Here is a 16,267-nt window from a genome sequence, read left to right as displayed (position 1 = left end):
AAAAAAATAAATTGGGGGGCAAGCCCAGGATCGGTGGGTCCTACACTAATTTTGACATGGTATATGAACATGCTAACTGCAATACTTACTTTTTAAGCTAGTGATTTTAAAAGGGACAATATAGTCACCAGAACCACTACTGCTTAATGTAATGCTTCTGATGTCTATAGCCTGCCCCTGCTTTCAGAGAAAAGGCAGTGTTTACATTGCTGGTTAGTTACACCTCTAGTGGCAGTAACTTAAATGGCCACTAGAGGTGTTCCTGTGTCAGTGCTGCAGTGTATGTAGTCTGTAATTTACAAAAGACAGCCAGTCATTCAGTGTAAATTAACATACCTGCCCATTTAATCGCATACATAACCTGCTCATTTAATCGCATACATACTACAACATTTCTGAGGACATACTCACAAAAACGGAGTGTATACCTTATAGGATAGCACCCGTTAGTGAAGAGCTTGGCATTCAAACAGTAAATATTGTGAAGACAATTGATTACAATTTTATTTAAAAAAAAATACTTTCAAATGTCCCTTCCATATTTAAAGGTCATCAAGACCGATAAGAAAAATAATTTATTGTTTATACGTCCATTTTAGCTTTTCATTAACCTTCACACAGAAGGCATATTATTAATATATACATCACAGAAGAACACAATTCCAAGCAGTGGCAAAGGGACACAAGACAATCCCTACTGTGGAAATTCTTAGAGATGGTTTGGAAATATATTTATGGTCAGTATTAAAAATTCTTTGGTGCAACTGTCTTTTCAGTTTTTGGAAGAGCTAGAGGATTTTGGTTAGATAACAGTGGTTCTTTCATGGTTAGTCCCAGGAGCTTGATTGTCCTCAAAAAGAAAGGTGGAGGAGGTGCAGTGAGAAGCATGGATCCCTTCTGCTCATCGTGGTTGGGTATGAGTAGCTGATGTAAGTGTAGATGCAGTGGCATGCGGTGCATCTGTTGCTGTGTAAAATGCATCTTGCGCAGAATCTTTTCTTCTAGTACCTTGTGGCAGGAAAGAGAAGAATGCAAATCTTATGGACATTTAATTAATGGTTTTAAAAGATGCCAATTTAGTTTTCAGATCTGCTTCATATCCAGCCATAATTGGTGAATGTTAACATGGCTTTCATATACCTCCCAAGTGTCCTGGATCTGGCACGAGAATCTCAATATGTGACAATAGAGAAAACTAGTCACGGCTTGGTGATAGCATGATGTTCAATCTGTGCCCGTCTAACTTAAGGTGGCGAGCAATGAGGTAGCCTGCCCCAATATGTGTTGATTGACTTAGCTCCACCAATACTCCAAAACAACTGTATAAAACAGAGTATAGGGTCCACTGAAATGAATTATAAGCTTGCTCTCATATGGACAAGAAAAAATAAATAATTACTGCCTCAATGATGGGTTTGGCTTGCCGAAGAATCCCTGATTAGACTCAACTTTCAGATCTAGTAGTGCTGAAGTTGAGTCATTTTAGGAAATGTCTGTTTCTATCCAACAAACATCTACTTCAAACAACGAGTTGGTAAATACTGTTGCTGAATGGTTGGCACTAAGTAGATGGTGAACATGTGGCTCCACATGAAGAGAGGGTGATCAAAACACTAGATTAAGATTTACCTGCGTCTGAGGAACAGCAATGTCAATAGGTACATAAATAGGCTCTCCCAGAACTTTTCCAACCCGTGCAGAGTACGTGTGGTCACCGAGAACCTTGCACAGCTTCCACGTCATGTGGACCAACAGCTGTGATTGGAAAACTGTATGGAAAGGAGAATGTATGGAAATGAAAACAAGGTCCTTCCAGCAATCCAAGAGTCAGTACTCCAGCTGTTGTATACAGTTAGCCATACATTCTACTGGCTGAGCGTAGTGAAATACTTGGAAACACCTGGAATGCTGACGGTCAGTAGACAATGTTTTGTACTAAATACACTATTGTATAATCTTTGCAGAACAGCTTGTTGTCAGCGTGGTGCTCAGAAAAACATGCAATCCAACACATGAATTATTTGCACCACCTCTTTATCAGATCCAAAGGAAGTTATTTTATGTGTCGAAACCAACCTCGCCACTGGGCATTGGAGAAGCATGTGTGCCCACCTCCTGCCTGCTGACTATGGCCCCTGGGAGATTTGGCCCTTTAAATACAGTATTTGGGCATATTGTAATTTATTATGATGCTGCTGGCCCTTTAAGAACCATCTGGGGACATACTGTGGAGTTACTGGGTGGCCACCATTTCATGTATCAGAGGCACATGGTGAGAACAATGGATGAAGCACATGGTGAGAACAATGGATGGCGGCCACTTTAACTCACAGACACTGTTTGGACTTTTCTACACGGTGCCATCTCGCCGGTATTTGGTGCACAAAGACATCGTGCAGTAGTTTTAAACTATACAACAGGGGACACATTATACAGTAATTATTTTTTATATAGCCTGTATATGTTCTGTGGAATCTGCATTAAACTGTATCTTCCAAACTACTGAACGGATCTGGGTGAATTTTGGATATGTGGTTCACCCAGAGCCCCCGGTTCCGAGGATATACTTTATGGGGTTATTGCATGTTTTGGGGTCCCTGTGATATGTTTTATAATACTGTATTTCTCTGCCTGTGATAATTATATTAACCATTGTGTTCAGTAATCATATCACAGGCAGAGGGGAGGATTTTGTGTGGGAGTGTCTGTGTGTATTGTACGGATTGATTGGTTGTATTTCAAAACCCTGTGGGCAGTACTATAGTTGTGGATTGTGAATAAAAGAGGCTGTATGTGCCAGTACAGTCAGTTCTGCTTGACCCTCAAAACGAAGTGTCGTCTCGTTATTGGGGGAATTGGATTGTATGCGGATTGCCAGGAGTGTAAGCTGATTGTATGCTTTTCCTGTTCAGCGGTTTACAGCATTCATATGTTTGAGAGCATTCGTATGCTTCTCCGGTTCGGTGGTTGTGGTGTCTACTAGAGTGCTTGGAGTCCTCAGGAAGCGCTAGGAGCATCCTTTAACGGAGGTACCCAGTCGGGGTGCCCGTCGATCCGTTACATTTTACTATAGGCCAAGGAAGTTATTTTACTATAGGATGTTATAGACATAGCCATTGGCCAGGAGCCTGGAGTGTCTCTTTAACATATTTCCCTATTTTCCCAATCAGTTGTGAATAGGTAAGTACTTTTTGAGCACATCGCTACATAGACAATGCCTATAATAATTTGTTTCTGTGACACAAGTCTAATTGGGGCATGTTTCCAACCTCATCAAATTATAAGATTGAAGATAACCACACAACTTTGCTTGTACAAGAATACATAGGTTAGCAGTAATATGTATTTTCAGCACACACACAGCTAGAACAAAAAACATCCCTTGGGTGTCAGGTCCCAGTGGCAGAGACACGTACCAGACATGGGCTGCAGTTGTACCAAGGCACAGCTGTCTGCCGAATCGAGAACTTTATAATGGGTTTCTGTATTCTTCACCTCCCTTCTTTCCAGACTCCCTTTGGTTGGATGTGTAATAGGCACAACCTGTTGGGACACAGTGCAACTCAATTCAATAATCTCAATAGTTCACTATGAAATATGTTATTCTCCCAAGTTTAAAATACGCTAGCGTTAGCCACCACTAAAAGGATGTCCAAACCATCTGTCCTTATATGTCCTTATATGACAAGTGTAGGAATGGGTTAGTTATCCTGACACCCCTCTCTCCACAGACCATCTTAACCCATAACCACAAAGGATCAGTTGCTATCAGTTCCACCTAGGATTAGGTAATTACTCTGCAACATAATGACATATCTAAATCAGAACTTTGTTAATGTTTTCTTCTTCATACCAGTTTATGTTCTCCAACTTGTTCAATTGTCAATGCCACATTGACTTCTCCCTCTAGTGGGCTGGGAATGCCCATAGTAACAGCACTGGAAAACAGAAAAGGATATATTCAATTGGTGTCGGGAATGACCTGGTAGATTGGGGCAGTAATAATTCTGAAGGTGTAATGTTGCTACATATACACACACACACACACACACACACACACACACACATATATATATATATATATATATATATATATACACACACACACACACACAGTCCAAACAAATTACAGAAGATAAAACTACAATCCAATTTATTTAATTATTGACTTTTGCATATCAATTCTGAGCCCTGTTTTCTATCTAGAACAGTTTTGTGTCAATACTATGAATATTTTAATTACTTTATGTACTTTGCATGCTGGCAGATACGTAAAAGTATATTATTTGCTCTTAGCTTTAGTCTGCTCCCTGACTTTAACATTCGTCTTGTCAGTTGTCTGAACATAACCTGTAGCAGGAGTTTAAACATATATAGATGGATAGAGTTCAAAATGTACAGACTAGAATATTATATACCTATTGCTTATTAGAATGTTATTTAGTAATTACTAACAGGTGATACTAAGGTTATGTGTACAGGCTACAGATATGTATACAAACTCACCAAAAAGTTACCACTGGTGTCTGTGACTTGCGACACTTTGCATAGAATTCCTCGATGTGCTTTGAAGTGGTGTGGCATGAAGAAAGAAGGACCAATCCAGAACTTTCCCTATGTACAGAGAAACAAAATGGCCGTCTCACAAAGGAATTGCAATTTGCACTGTTACACATGCAGATTTTCTCCAAAATCTTTCCTTCCCTTGAAAGGTTTTACAGAAATTTGTGGATATTGGTGACAAGCATGGACTTCTGTTTTCCACACAATAAGGGCAAGGTAGAATGTGGTGTACCAGTAATTTCCGGTATCTGGAAGACAAACAACTACTGCGACAGAGGGACAAGCAATAGAAAGAGGCACATGTAGAAACCTAGTACTAGAACTCTTTATAAAAGTCTAAATAAAAGAAAATACATATCACATTTAACCCCTAAAGGACACATGACATGTGTGACATGTCATGATTCCCTTTTATTCCAGAAGTTTGGTCCTTAAGGGGTTAAAAGAGGAATTGGCACCTTTTTTTGGTAACAGCGTCTTTTACTCGCCTCGCTTTCAAATCAGTTACATGGGAGAGACAAGTGCTAGAGGGAAATGGAAACACATTTTCCTCTTTGCTACACTTTGGGTGAAATGTAATAATTTTCCCAAGCTTGTTATTTGCTTCAGATGCCAAGCAGTGGCAGCTCGTCTGTTATACACACTGCCAAGGAGGAGAAGGGTGAACAATGTTAGAACTGAGAAATATACCCACCTTATCTTGTGACCCGGACCTCACAATTGGAAACTGTTCTTAAATGTAAATAGTACTCCTACACAGAGTACTTTAAGACTCATTTCCACATAGAATAAAACTACTCAAATTGGTGGACAGGGGATTTACTGCTTGAGTATTTCATTATTTACCACTAATTAATACAGTTCAGCAACATAAGGGCAGGATAGGTTTACTAAACTGAAAGAGCCAAGATGAGTTACTTTTTACATGGGAAAAAAGCATGTATAAAAATAATAATAAAATATCACATTTTATATGCAAAAACATATGTTAGAACACATTTATAAATTGGTATCAATGAAATTAAAGTATAGCATAATTCCCCTTTAATGTGCACATCCCTTCCAATAATCAGTGCTGCAGAGCTAAGAAATAGCAGGAAACTAATATATTCATACTTCGGGGCAGCTTTCACCACGTGTAGTTCAGAACGGATTCCCAAATGCTGCTGAAGCTCCGGAAGTAGCGATGACAGTGAAACCTCTTCTGGAATTCCTGAAAATATGAAGAGGTAAACATGGTGTTATAGTTCTCCTAGACAGGTACTAAGCACCAATACAACTTTTGTTTAATGAAGTGTTTTTGGTGTATAGATCAAGCCCCATGCAGTTTCATTGCTTAATTCTCTACTATTTTGAAGACCTCCTCTTCTAACCCCGCCCACACTTTCTGTGGCTGTCCAATCACAGACTTCCTAAAGCAGTTGAATAAGAAATCTCTGATAGACAGGTGCTCCCTTTTAAGTTTAGCTCCATTGAGCTAATAAAATTATTATTATTTTTTTAAGTGACAGCACCAGTTATCTGACTGATAGCCAGGGGCAGTGTAACCAGGTTAATTTATAAAAGTACTTTTTTTTTTTTTTTTAAATCTACAATTTTTGCAAAATGAAAAAAATAGGACACATTCTTCACATATAAAGCATTTCATCTAGCTAAAGTGCTTTTGGGGTCCGGAGTGCTCCTTAAAGTGGTAGACAAAATGCAAAGTATTATTTTTTCTTAAATAAATGAAGCAATGGCCATTCTGTAGATATTGCATGGGTTCACCTAGAGAAAGCCATACACTGTATGGTGGTTTTGTAAGTAACATCATATATCACACAATCTTATGAAAATTAATCAGATTTATGCATTTATTCATGCTCACTGAGAGAACACTTATTCATGTTTTCTTTCATGTCATTTACGCTCTCTCTCTCAATAGGTTGGATATAACAGTTCACAAAACATACACCAATATGAAAATAAGGGTACAGAAACCATTTGTGGTGTATGGGAGCGAGAAGTTTAATCTGGATTTATGACTAGACCTGTTGGCCACACATTATAACTATTCATACCTGAAATAGACAGCCCTTGCGGTTTGTTCACAGCCACAAGAGGACCTGAAATACAGAATACAATAAGCATTAACGTGTCAAAAAATAATGCAAACATTCTTAGCTCTGAATGTCTTTCTTTACAGGTTTTTCAGGGAAACGGACAGAAAAGGCTGTACAAGAAAAAACACAAATGGTATATCTGATAGTAGCAATAAGCTCTAACACCTGTGTGGTATCCCCTGTACCAACACCACTAATACACATAAACTACAAACACAATAGGTGGAGCAAATTATATACTTTCCTCTCTTCTCAATTGGTCCAGCAATGCTGCAAAGACAGAGAGGTATACAATAGTGCAGATAACTCAAAACTATGTTTAAAATGTTGCTTTATATAGGAATGCACTCACAAGAGTAGAGTCATAGAAATGACCTGGCTCTGGTATGGATGGCTTTAGGATATATAAGGGTGATCCAAATCCCCCTGTGGATGGTCTGGGTACCTGGTCTAGATACCTTGTCTGGATTCCTGGAATGTTGCAGTCTTCTCCCAGCAATTAGTAGCAGGAACTCCAAATAGTGTAAAAACTAAATTTATTATTAAACATATGCAGGCCCGGACTGGCCATCGGGCACACCGGGCAAATGCCCGGTGGGCCGCGATGGCCGTGGGGCCGAGGCCGGCAGGGGAGATCACAGGATCTCCCCTGCCAGCCCCAGCAGGGCCAGCGCGCTACCCGAGCGCCGGCCCTGCTCTGTGCCTCCATGGGCCGGTGGGGAGATCAAAGATCTCCCTCACCGGCCCAGAGACAGTTACAGGCGGCTGCCGGCTGTGGGGTGTGAGGGAGGCAGCAGAGAGGACCGGCGGAGCTCAATCCAGCAGCTCCGCCGGGTCCTCTCGCGAGGTCTGAGCGGCAACGCTCAGATCTCGCGAGAGTGAACTCTAGCTGGCAGGTTAGAGTTCACTCTCACCACTGGACCACTAGGGAAGGAAGCATGGTCCCCCCCAGGCAGAACGGATCCTCGCAGGCAGAACGGCTCCCCCCCCCTCCCATGCTAAAGGTAAGAAGGGAGGGGGGATATAACTTTTTTTTTTTTTTTTTTTTAATTATTAATAAAAAAAAAATTTAAATTTAAAAAAAAAAATCACACCAACAGCCCCCTCACACACACACAGACCCCCCCCCAGACACACACAGCCCCCCCCAGACACACACAGCCCACCCCCAGACACACACAGCCCACCTCCAGACACACACAGCCCACCCCCAGACACACACAGCCCACCCCCAAACACACACAGCCCACCCCCAGACACACACAGCCCACCCCCAGACACACACAGCCCACCCCCAGACACACACAGCCCACCCCCAGACACACACAGCCCACCCCAGACACACACAGCCCCCCAGACACACACAGCCCCCCCAGACACACACAGCCCCCCAACACACACAGCCCCCCCCGACACACACAGCCCCCCCACACACACAGCCCCCCCACACACACAGCCCCCCCCGACACACACAGCCCCCCCGACACACACAGCACCCCCCCGACACACACAGCACCCCCCCGACACACACAGCACCCCCAGACACACACAGCCCCCCCAGACACACACAGCCCCCCCAGACACACACAGCCCCCCCAGACACACACAGCCCCCCCCAGACACACACAGCCCCCCCCAGACACACACAGCCCCCCCAGACACACACAGCCCCCCCCCCCCAGACACACACAGCCCCCCCCCAGACACACACAGCACCCCCAGACACACACAGCACCCCCAGACACACACAGCACCCCCAGACACACACAGCACCCAGACACACACAGTACCACCAGACACACACAGTACCACCAGACACACACAGTACCACCAGACACACACAGCACCCTGACACACAAAGTACCACCAGACACACACAGCACCACCAGACACACACAGCACCACCAGACACACACAGCACCCAGACACACACAGTACCACCAGACACACACAGCACCCTGACACACACAGTACCACCAGACACACACAGCACCCTGACACACACAGCACCCTGACACACACACAGCACCCTGACACACACAGCACCCCCAGACACACACAGCACCCAAACACTCACAGCGCACCCAGACACACAGCGCACCCAGACACACAGCGCACCCAGACACACAGCGCACTCAGACACAGACAGACAGCACCCTCAGACACAGACAGACAGCACCCTCAGACACAGACAGACAGCACCCTCAGACACAGACAGACAGCACCCTCAGACACAGACAGACAGCACCCTCACAGACAGACAGCACCCTCACAGACAGACAGCACCCTCACAGACAGACAGCACCCTCAGACAGACAGCACCCTCAGACAGACAGCACCCTCAGACAGACAGCACCCTCGCTCACACACATACACATATATAAAATAACCCTCAGTGAGTTAACAGACAAAGAAAATTAGAAACCTAGAATGTGACGGCAGATAAAAACACCCTCACACACAGCACCCCTCTTAAATACACACACACACTGCGCCCCTCACACATACAATACGTCCAAATATATATATATATATATATATATATATATATATATATATATATATATATACATACACACACACACAAACACACACACACACATTACAGCACCCCTCACACTGCACCACCACACACATTACGCTCCAGATACACGCTAGATCCCTTACCCTATATGCACTCTTAATCCTCTATATACACACACACACACACACACACACACACACAATCTCCTATACACACTCTGGGTCCTTTACACACTAGATCTCCTACACACCCTCTCTACAACCCCTACACACACTACGTCACCTATACACACACACAAACTACAGCCTGTATGCACACACTCGCTACATCCCCTATAACACTATGCCCCCTATACACACACTATCTACAGCCCCATGCCACACATATTACACCACAAACACAAATGAAATTGACCTATTTACACAATACCACACCACACTCTACACACACGCAATCCCACAAGCAGGCTCCAAACATATGCACTTTGCGTTCCATTAAGCCAGTAAATTGTATCAAAAAAAAAAAAAAGGGTTCTGATAACACTGTATCCCTGCATCTCTGTGCGGTCTTATTCTACACCAAAATCATGTACATATTCAGTTATTGTATTATATTGGAGACATAGGCAAATATATATATGTCAATTAAACACACATATTTCAATTTAATCCTCACATATATTAAAAAATACAAACGACTAATATTTAAAGTGGCCATGTAGCAAAAGACCGCGAACTAGAACACATTCAGCATATATAAAGAAAAGAAAGGACAGAATAATGTTAAACCAAGCCAACTGAGGAAGCCATACCAGGCGAAATGCGTTTTGGCAACAAATTGGACATTATAAAAAGTATTTATTTCTATTTTACTTTTATCCATATGTTGAATAATAAATTTAGTTTTTACACTATTTGGAGTTCCTGCTACTAATTGCTGGGAGAAGACTGCAACACTCCAGGAATCCAGACAAGGTATCTAGACCAGGTACCCAGACAATCCACAGGGGGATTTGGATCACCCTTATAGATCCTAAAGCCATCCATACCAGAGCCAGGTCATTTCTATGACTCTACTCTTATGAGCGCATTCCTATATAAAGCAATATTTTAAACATAGTTTTGAGTTATCTGCACTATTGTATACCTCTCTGTCTTTGCAGCATTGCTGGACCAATTGAGAAGAGAGGAAAGTATATAATTTGCTCCACCTATTGTGTTTGTAGTTTATGTGGACAGAAAAGGTTGCTTGAAGAGTTCCAAAGGACGACTAAAGTCACCCAGACCCCTTCTTTCAATGCTTTACTATGAGAAGCATTAGACGATCGTATCTGTGCATCAGGTCCTCACGGAAATTTTACCATCACCAGAGCAATGTTAATTAAGTCCTCAAGAAACCCCAATGTCCAGGTTCTGGGGAATACCTAAATACTGGAATGTTAGTGTGCCTTAAAGTCTGGGTTTGGTATTGCTGATCTAGGAAAAAAATCACCAGTTGTCATTTTCTATGTGTTTATAAATGCAAAAATTATCATTTTTCCTGAAAAGAACAGCCTTCCCATGTGTGACAGCCTACCTTTCGAGTAAACGACATTTTGAGCAACAAGTTCACAAAGTTTCTCCCTTGTCTGATTTGTAACATTGAAAACTCCAGGATTCCTCAAAATGCTGACTTTACTGTCCTGTGGGGTAAAGCGAGGCTTCTTGTCTCCATTCTTTATATCCAACCTTGTTTGATTACTGATGATACAAGGGAAACAGGGATTATTACAATAAATAATCAGTGTTTACATTTGACATATGACATCATCTGTGCACTTATTCTCTACAGTGTATGGCCTGCCAAGGATCAGTGGAAGTTACACTCCTGAGTGCCGCCTGTCACCATTTTAATGACAGGAGATGAAAAAAATGCTGCTTCAAACTGACAGGTGAGCTGCATTCAGAGGTCAATTGAGATCGGCATGCAGCTCTTTCAATGGGGATTTAAATTCCTATAGACATCAATGCAGTGTGAGCAGCTCACATCAGGAAAACCAGGAATCATTGATACCCGGGACTCCCCTCTGTCAGCTTGGGCAGTTTTTAGTGGCCTCAGAGTTTTTGATGAGCTGCATGCAATGTTTAAAGTCAGCACTGCACGTAGACGTTTAAAATCATCAAGCTCAGCCATAGTGACTCTCTCATGGGATGTAATGATTGGAAGACTCCCTGGGTCTGGGCCCAGTGGCATTTTTGATCAGTGTTTGCACTTTCTCAATTGCCCAACACTGATCAAAATGCATTTGGCATGGTATATTCAATGTTAAAGATATAAAACTATCATACTGAAAATAGCCAGTAGATGTCATCAACATACCACTCTGTTTGAGCTCAAAACCCCCTTTGATAATATAAGTACTGATATTTGCCGAGGGAAAATTAATGGATTATGATTAAATTAGGGATTAGGCTAGGTTTAGAATAAATATTAGGTTAAAGGACCACTCTAGTGCCAGGAAAACATACTCGTTTTCCTGGCACTATAGTGCCCTGAGGGTGCCCCCAGCCTCAGGGTCCCCCTCCCGCCCGGCTCTGGAAAGGGGAAAAGGGGTAAAACTTACCTTTTTCCAGCGCTGGGCGGGGAGCTCTCATCCTCCTCTCCGCCCCGTCGGCTGAATGCGCACGCGCGGCAAGAGCTGCGCGCGCATTTAGCCGGTCGCATAGGAAAGCATTTACACAGTGAGAATCACGCAAGCGCCTCTAGCGGCTGTCAATGAGACAGCCACTAGAGGATTTAGGGGAAGGCTTAACCCATTAATAAACATAGCAGTTTCTCTGAAACTGCTATGTTTATAAAAAAAATGGTTAACCCTAGCTGGACCTGGCACCCAGACCACTTCATTAAGCTGAAGTGGTCTGGGTGCCTAGAGTGGTCCTTTAAGTTTTCTGTCTATAATTAAGTTTATATTGAAGATGAGTTTAGCAATAATTTTAGGACTGAAATACGCAGAAGGAATTGTTCTAACACTATTTATAAGTTTAGGATTGATATTATGATTAAGGTTAAAATTAGGGTTAGTCATAAAATTAGGGGATGGGTTAGGATTAAAGGAACACTTTAGTGTCAGAAATAGTACTATAGTTCCAATAGCGATATTTATGTTGCTGTCCCCCCTGTCAGCAAGGTAAAAGGTGAGTTTACCCACCTTATTTCCAGTGCCATGTGAGTTTAGTCGCGGCGGTCCCTGTCCCTCCAGTCAATCCAGTGCATTTCCCATAGGAAAGCACAGGTATGCTTTTGCGCATGCGTGGCAAAACGCCATGCTGCACCAATCAGCATCTCATCACAGAGATGCATTGGATTAATAAAGGAACATTCAGCCCCTCCATGCAGTGTGTGGAGATGCTGAACGTCAGTGCTGCACATTGTGCAGCATTGACCCAGGAAGCACATCTAGCGGCCTCTGAGTGACTGCCACTGGAAGTGTCCTTAGGCTATAATGTAATGAAAAGGCAGTGCTTACATTAAAATGCCTGCAGGGACTTACTATACACACCAGAACAACTACATTAAGTTGTCATTGTTCTGGTGACTATGGTGTCCCTTTAAGTGAAAAATAAACAAATTAAGCTTGGCCATTAAGGGGTTAAATTATTAATTCCCCCAGTTTCAATAATGGTTTAACCCCTTCAGGTAAGAAAGTGCCAGGGACCTTTGGGCACCATAACAGCTTAATTTCTTTGGGGTTGGATTTTTTTTCTCCCTGCAGTTGGGTGCCACCAGGGAATTATAGCCTCGGGAATACACATTTGTTTTCCCTTAATTACTTTCCCATCATATAGCAATATTTCCTTTCCATACTTTAGTGTAATTTCTTAATATATTGTAGGGACAGAGTATTTAGACAGTGTGAGTTCTAAAACAAATATTTTTGATTTAAAAAAAAGGTAATTTCTTATTTTAGCGTATTTTATTCCCTATGACAGCATCAATTGTTTTAAATTTCAGCAACAATTACCAAAAATAAGGTAATTTCTTAAATGACTTTGCATTGACACAGAGCAGATATAATGTCATGTTTTATGGGATCCAAACAGGCACCCGTCTCTACCCCATGGTTTTGGCAGCTAGCTCACTCCCTATTACACTATCCAGACATGAAGTATGAGTTCCTGACATGGAATAGTAACTTACCATGGCAATGTGTTTCTGGCTCTGACTGAAGAAAGGCTTCTGGTGGCCATGCGGTAGCCACTATCACATAGAGTCAGTAAGGACTTGCTGAGCACCAGCTGCTGACACACGACATCCATCTTTCTCATATTACTAACTGCAATCTCTAGTAAAATAAATACTAACAAAGTTATCAATGAAGCAGCTAGTTCTCCTCCAGCTATAGGAGCTGTGAGGTCACAGGAACCATGTGCTACCCATGTCACATGATACACAGAGAAACAGGAAGTGGGGAACTGAAAGCACTAGCAGATGCTGTGATAGAACATAGTATACACTCTCTGTCACACATTCACATTCTCCCTGGCAATCTCTCTCTCTCTCCGGCTAGCTCTCCTACACACCCAATCTCTCTCTGCCACACACTGTCTCAATCTCTATCTCAGGCAAGCTCTCCTACACACCCAATCTCTCTCTGCCACACACTGTCTCAATCTCTCTCTCAGGCTAGCTCTCCTACACACTCAATCTCTATCTGCCACAAACGGTCTCTCTCTTAGTGTCTTACTCTCTGCCTTTCTCTCTCACTTTGTTGCTCTCTTTTCCACTCACCAATTCACTCTTTATCTCTCACTCATGCTGTGTTTCTCTCGTGTTCTATCTCCCACAGACTCACTTTCTCACGATTTCTCTCTTTCCCACTCACTCTGTTTCTTTCTCTCGCTCTCCTGTTCTCTCACTCTCCCACACTTTCTCTCTCTCTCTCTCATGCTCTCTGTGGCACACTATTTCTCTCAAGTTCTATCTCCTGCACGCACTCTCTCACGTTCTTTCCGCACTCTCTTTTCGAACACACTCACACTCTGATGTTCTCTCTCGCAGTCCATTGCTCAATCTCTTTTACTCTCTCCACAGATTCTCTCTTATGATCTCTTTCCCACACACTCGCTCGCTCTGAGCGCCAGTCTTATTGTCTCTCTCCCAGACACTCTATGTCTCTCTCGTGTGCTCTGTCTTGCGCTCTCCCATACACTCAAACTCTCTGGGTTTCACTCCGTTTGTCACGGTCTCCCAAACACTCACTTTCTGTGTATCTCTTATTCTCTCTCCCACACACTTTCACTTATTTTCACTTCTCTACCTTGCGCTTTTCCTCACTCACGCGCACTCTCTCTGTTCTATTCACTAAATTCCCGGTGGACAAAATTCTGTGAAAATGCCGAATTCCAGATTGACAGTTCTCATATTTACTAAAGTCAATTCTGGTCATGCCATGGGTGGAGGCACATCTACTAAACTGTGAATAACCAGACCTGTTCACTGTTATTAAAACTAGCTATTAGGCAGCTATTGCTGCCAAATTGCTAAGAAAGTAAGTTAGCGGTGAGGGGGGTTGTAGTTATGTCTCCTGTACTTGAGGAAGAAATATCGGTGTAGCGCTCTATGGTGGTGAATATATAGGAATAAATGAAGGGAAACCTTGCTGTACCTTGCTGTCTCCTGTGCTTAGTGACTGTGGGCTCTATATTAAAACATCGGAGGCAACACATCTGCCCTCTGTTGTGTCAGTATTGCTCTGTCTCACACCCTCATTCTATATCCCTGACATTACAACATCCCTATTTTAACTCCCTTCCTCCCAGCAGTTACACATCAATACACACCCACACTGTTACATATACACACACAGTTACACATAAATATGCACAGTTTCGCACACACACTGTTGCACATACATTATGTTATACATATACACACATAGTTAAACATACATACAATTTCAGTGTTAGGCAAGCACACAATTAAACAAAACAAAAAGATAGATAGATACACTGTTACATACACAAACATACTTTTACATACATGTACACACACTATTACACATACGCGCACACATTGTTATGGACAATATATATATATATACACAGTATCTCACAAAAGTGAGTACACCCCTCACATTTTTGTAAATATTTTATTAAATCTTTTCATGTGGGGGGCGGAGCCTGACCGGGGAGCTGAACAGACACGTTTACTGAGAGCTCCTGAGCCTGAGCCCGGTTTTCGGCAGAAATCAGTGGATAATCGACAATTCCTGCACCCCAACTCACCTTGCCTTGTCACACAGGGGCAGGGGTACCGGGGGACACCTTGAAAGCCTACATACCCGCTGTGATGCTGAACCGGAGGGCCAAGGCCTACATCTCGCAGAGCTGGAGAGAGACGGCCGCTCTCCCAGCTCACCAAACCTCACAGCACCCGCAGTATCGGACCTCCCTCCCCCCCCCAGGACCGGCGGGGGTTATCCCGGTCCCCATCAGCATGTATCATCAGCCCACAAATGATGCAAAAACCGGCGACACTCCACAGCATGCTCTGCACCAGCAAGCTGTATACCGCAAAATGGCGACCACAACCCTTAACGCAGAGCCTGCATACACTCAGCCCCTTCACGAACGCCTGGAGGCTCTGTTGAACAGTTTTTGGGAGAAACTGGAGCAGCGGCAAGTACAACGAACCCCCAACCAACCTGCAGTAGTGGGGAAGCGGGTGGCCGCGAGCCGGAGAAGGCAGACCCCGGACATGGCCGCCATATACTCACTGGCGGAGTGCCCTTCTAGGCTGGGGCCCAACAGGAGAATCTCTCCAAAACACCGACCACACCGCAGGAGGGTCGACCGCCGCCGGCAGCGGAGAACCATCAGGGCCCTCCACAGCGCCCACAACGGGAAAGACCCGGCCCCGAGAGGTACCCGAGTCTGTGGACACGAGGTGTGGGCCCAATGTAAAGCCTGGAGCTGGGGAGAAGCTTCACACCGCACTCAATCCTCCTTCACGTTTACCCACCTGACACCTCCGCTGCTGAACAACCGACCATCCCTCCGTCCAACACCAACCTTGATCCTGACCGGAATCGGCTGAATGT

At 43.5% G+C, this 16,267-nt stretch overlaps 1 protein-coding gene across 1 annotated transcript; it reads right to left on the bottom strand.

Annotated features, from left to right (window-relative positions):
• Positions 1 to 744: 744 nt before the first annotated feature.
• RPUSD3 (RNA pseudouridine synthase D3) lies at positions 745 to 13,596 on the bottom strand. Its single transcript, XM_063428148.1, has 9 exons — positions 13,366 to 13,596; positions 10,765 to 10,928; positions 6,624 to 6,668; positions 5,680 to 5,776; positions 4,507 to 4,614; positions 3,854 to 3,938; positions 3,417 to 3,543; positions 1,630 to 1,769; positions 745 to 1,008 (listed from the first exon to the last, which is right to left on the bottom strand). Exons 1-9 carry the CDS (start codon positions 13,491 to 13,493, stop codon positions 745 to 747), a joined length of 1,158 nt encoding a protein of 385 aa, XP_063284218.1. The 5' UTR covers positions 13,494 to 13,596.
• Positions 13,597 to 16,267: the final 2,671 nt, after the last annotated feature.

This window comes from Pelobates fuscus, chromosome 7 (genome assembly GCF_036172605.1).
Source record: "Pelobates fuscus isolate aPelFus1 chromosome 7, aPelFus1.pri, whole genome shotgun sequence".
Classification (NCBI taxonomy): Eukaryota; Metazoa; Chordata; class Amphibia; order Anura; family Pelobatidae; genus Pelobates; species Pelobates fuscus.
Note: the sequence above shows the minus strand (reverse complement) of the source record. Positions and strands in the feature narration are given on the sequence as shown.

What these genes read in the sequence shown, in the direction of transcription:
- RPUSD3 (XM_063428148.1), bottom strand. Translation starts at nt 13,493, where the DNA reads ATGAGAAAGATGGATGTCGTGTGTCAGCAGCTGGTGCTCAGCAAGTCC. An exon ending in GCCAGAAACACATTGCCATG is followed by an intron (nt 10,929 to 13,365) that starts GTAAGTTACTAT and finishes TTGTATCATCAG; the next exon opens with TAATCAAACAAGGTTGGATA. An exon ending in ACAACTGCAGCCCATGTCTG is followed by an intron (nt 1,770 to 3,416) that starts GTACGTGTCTCT and finishes CTTTCCATACAG; the next exon opens with TTTTCCAATCACAGCTGTTG.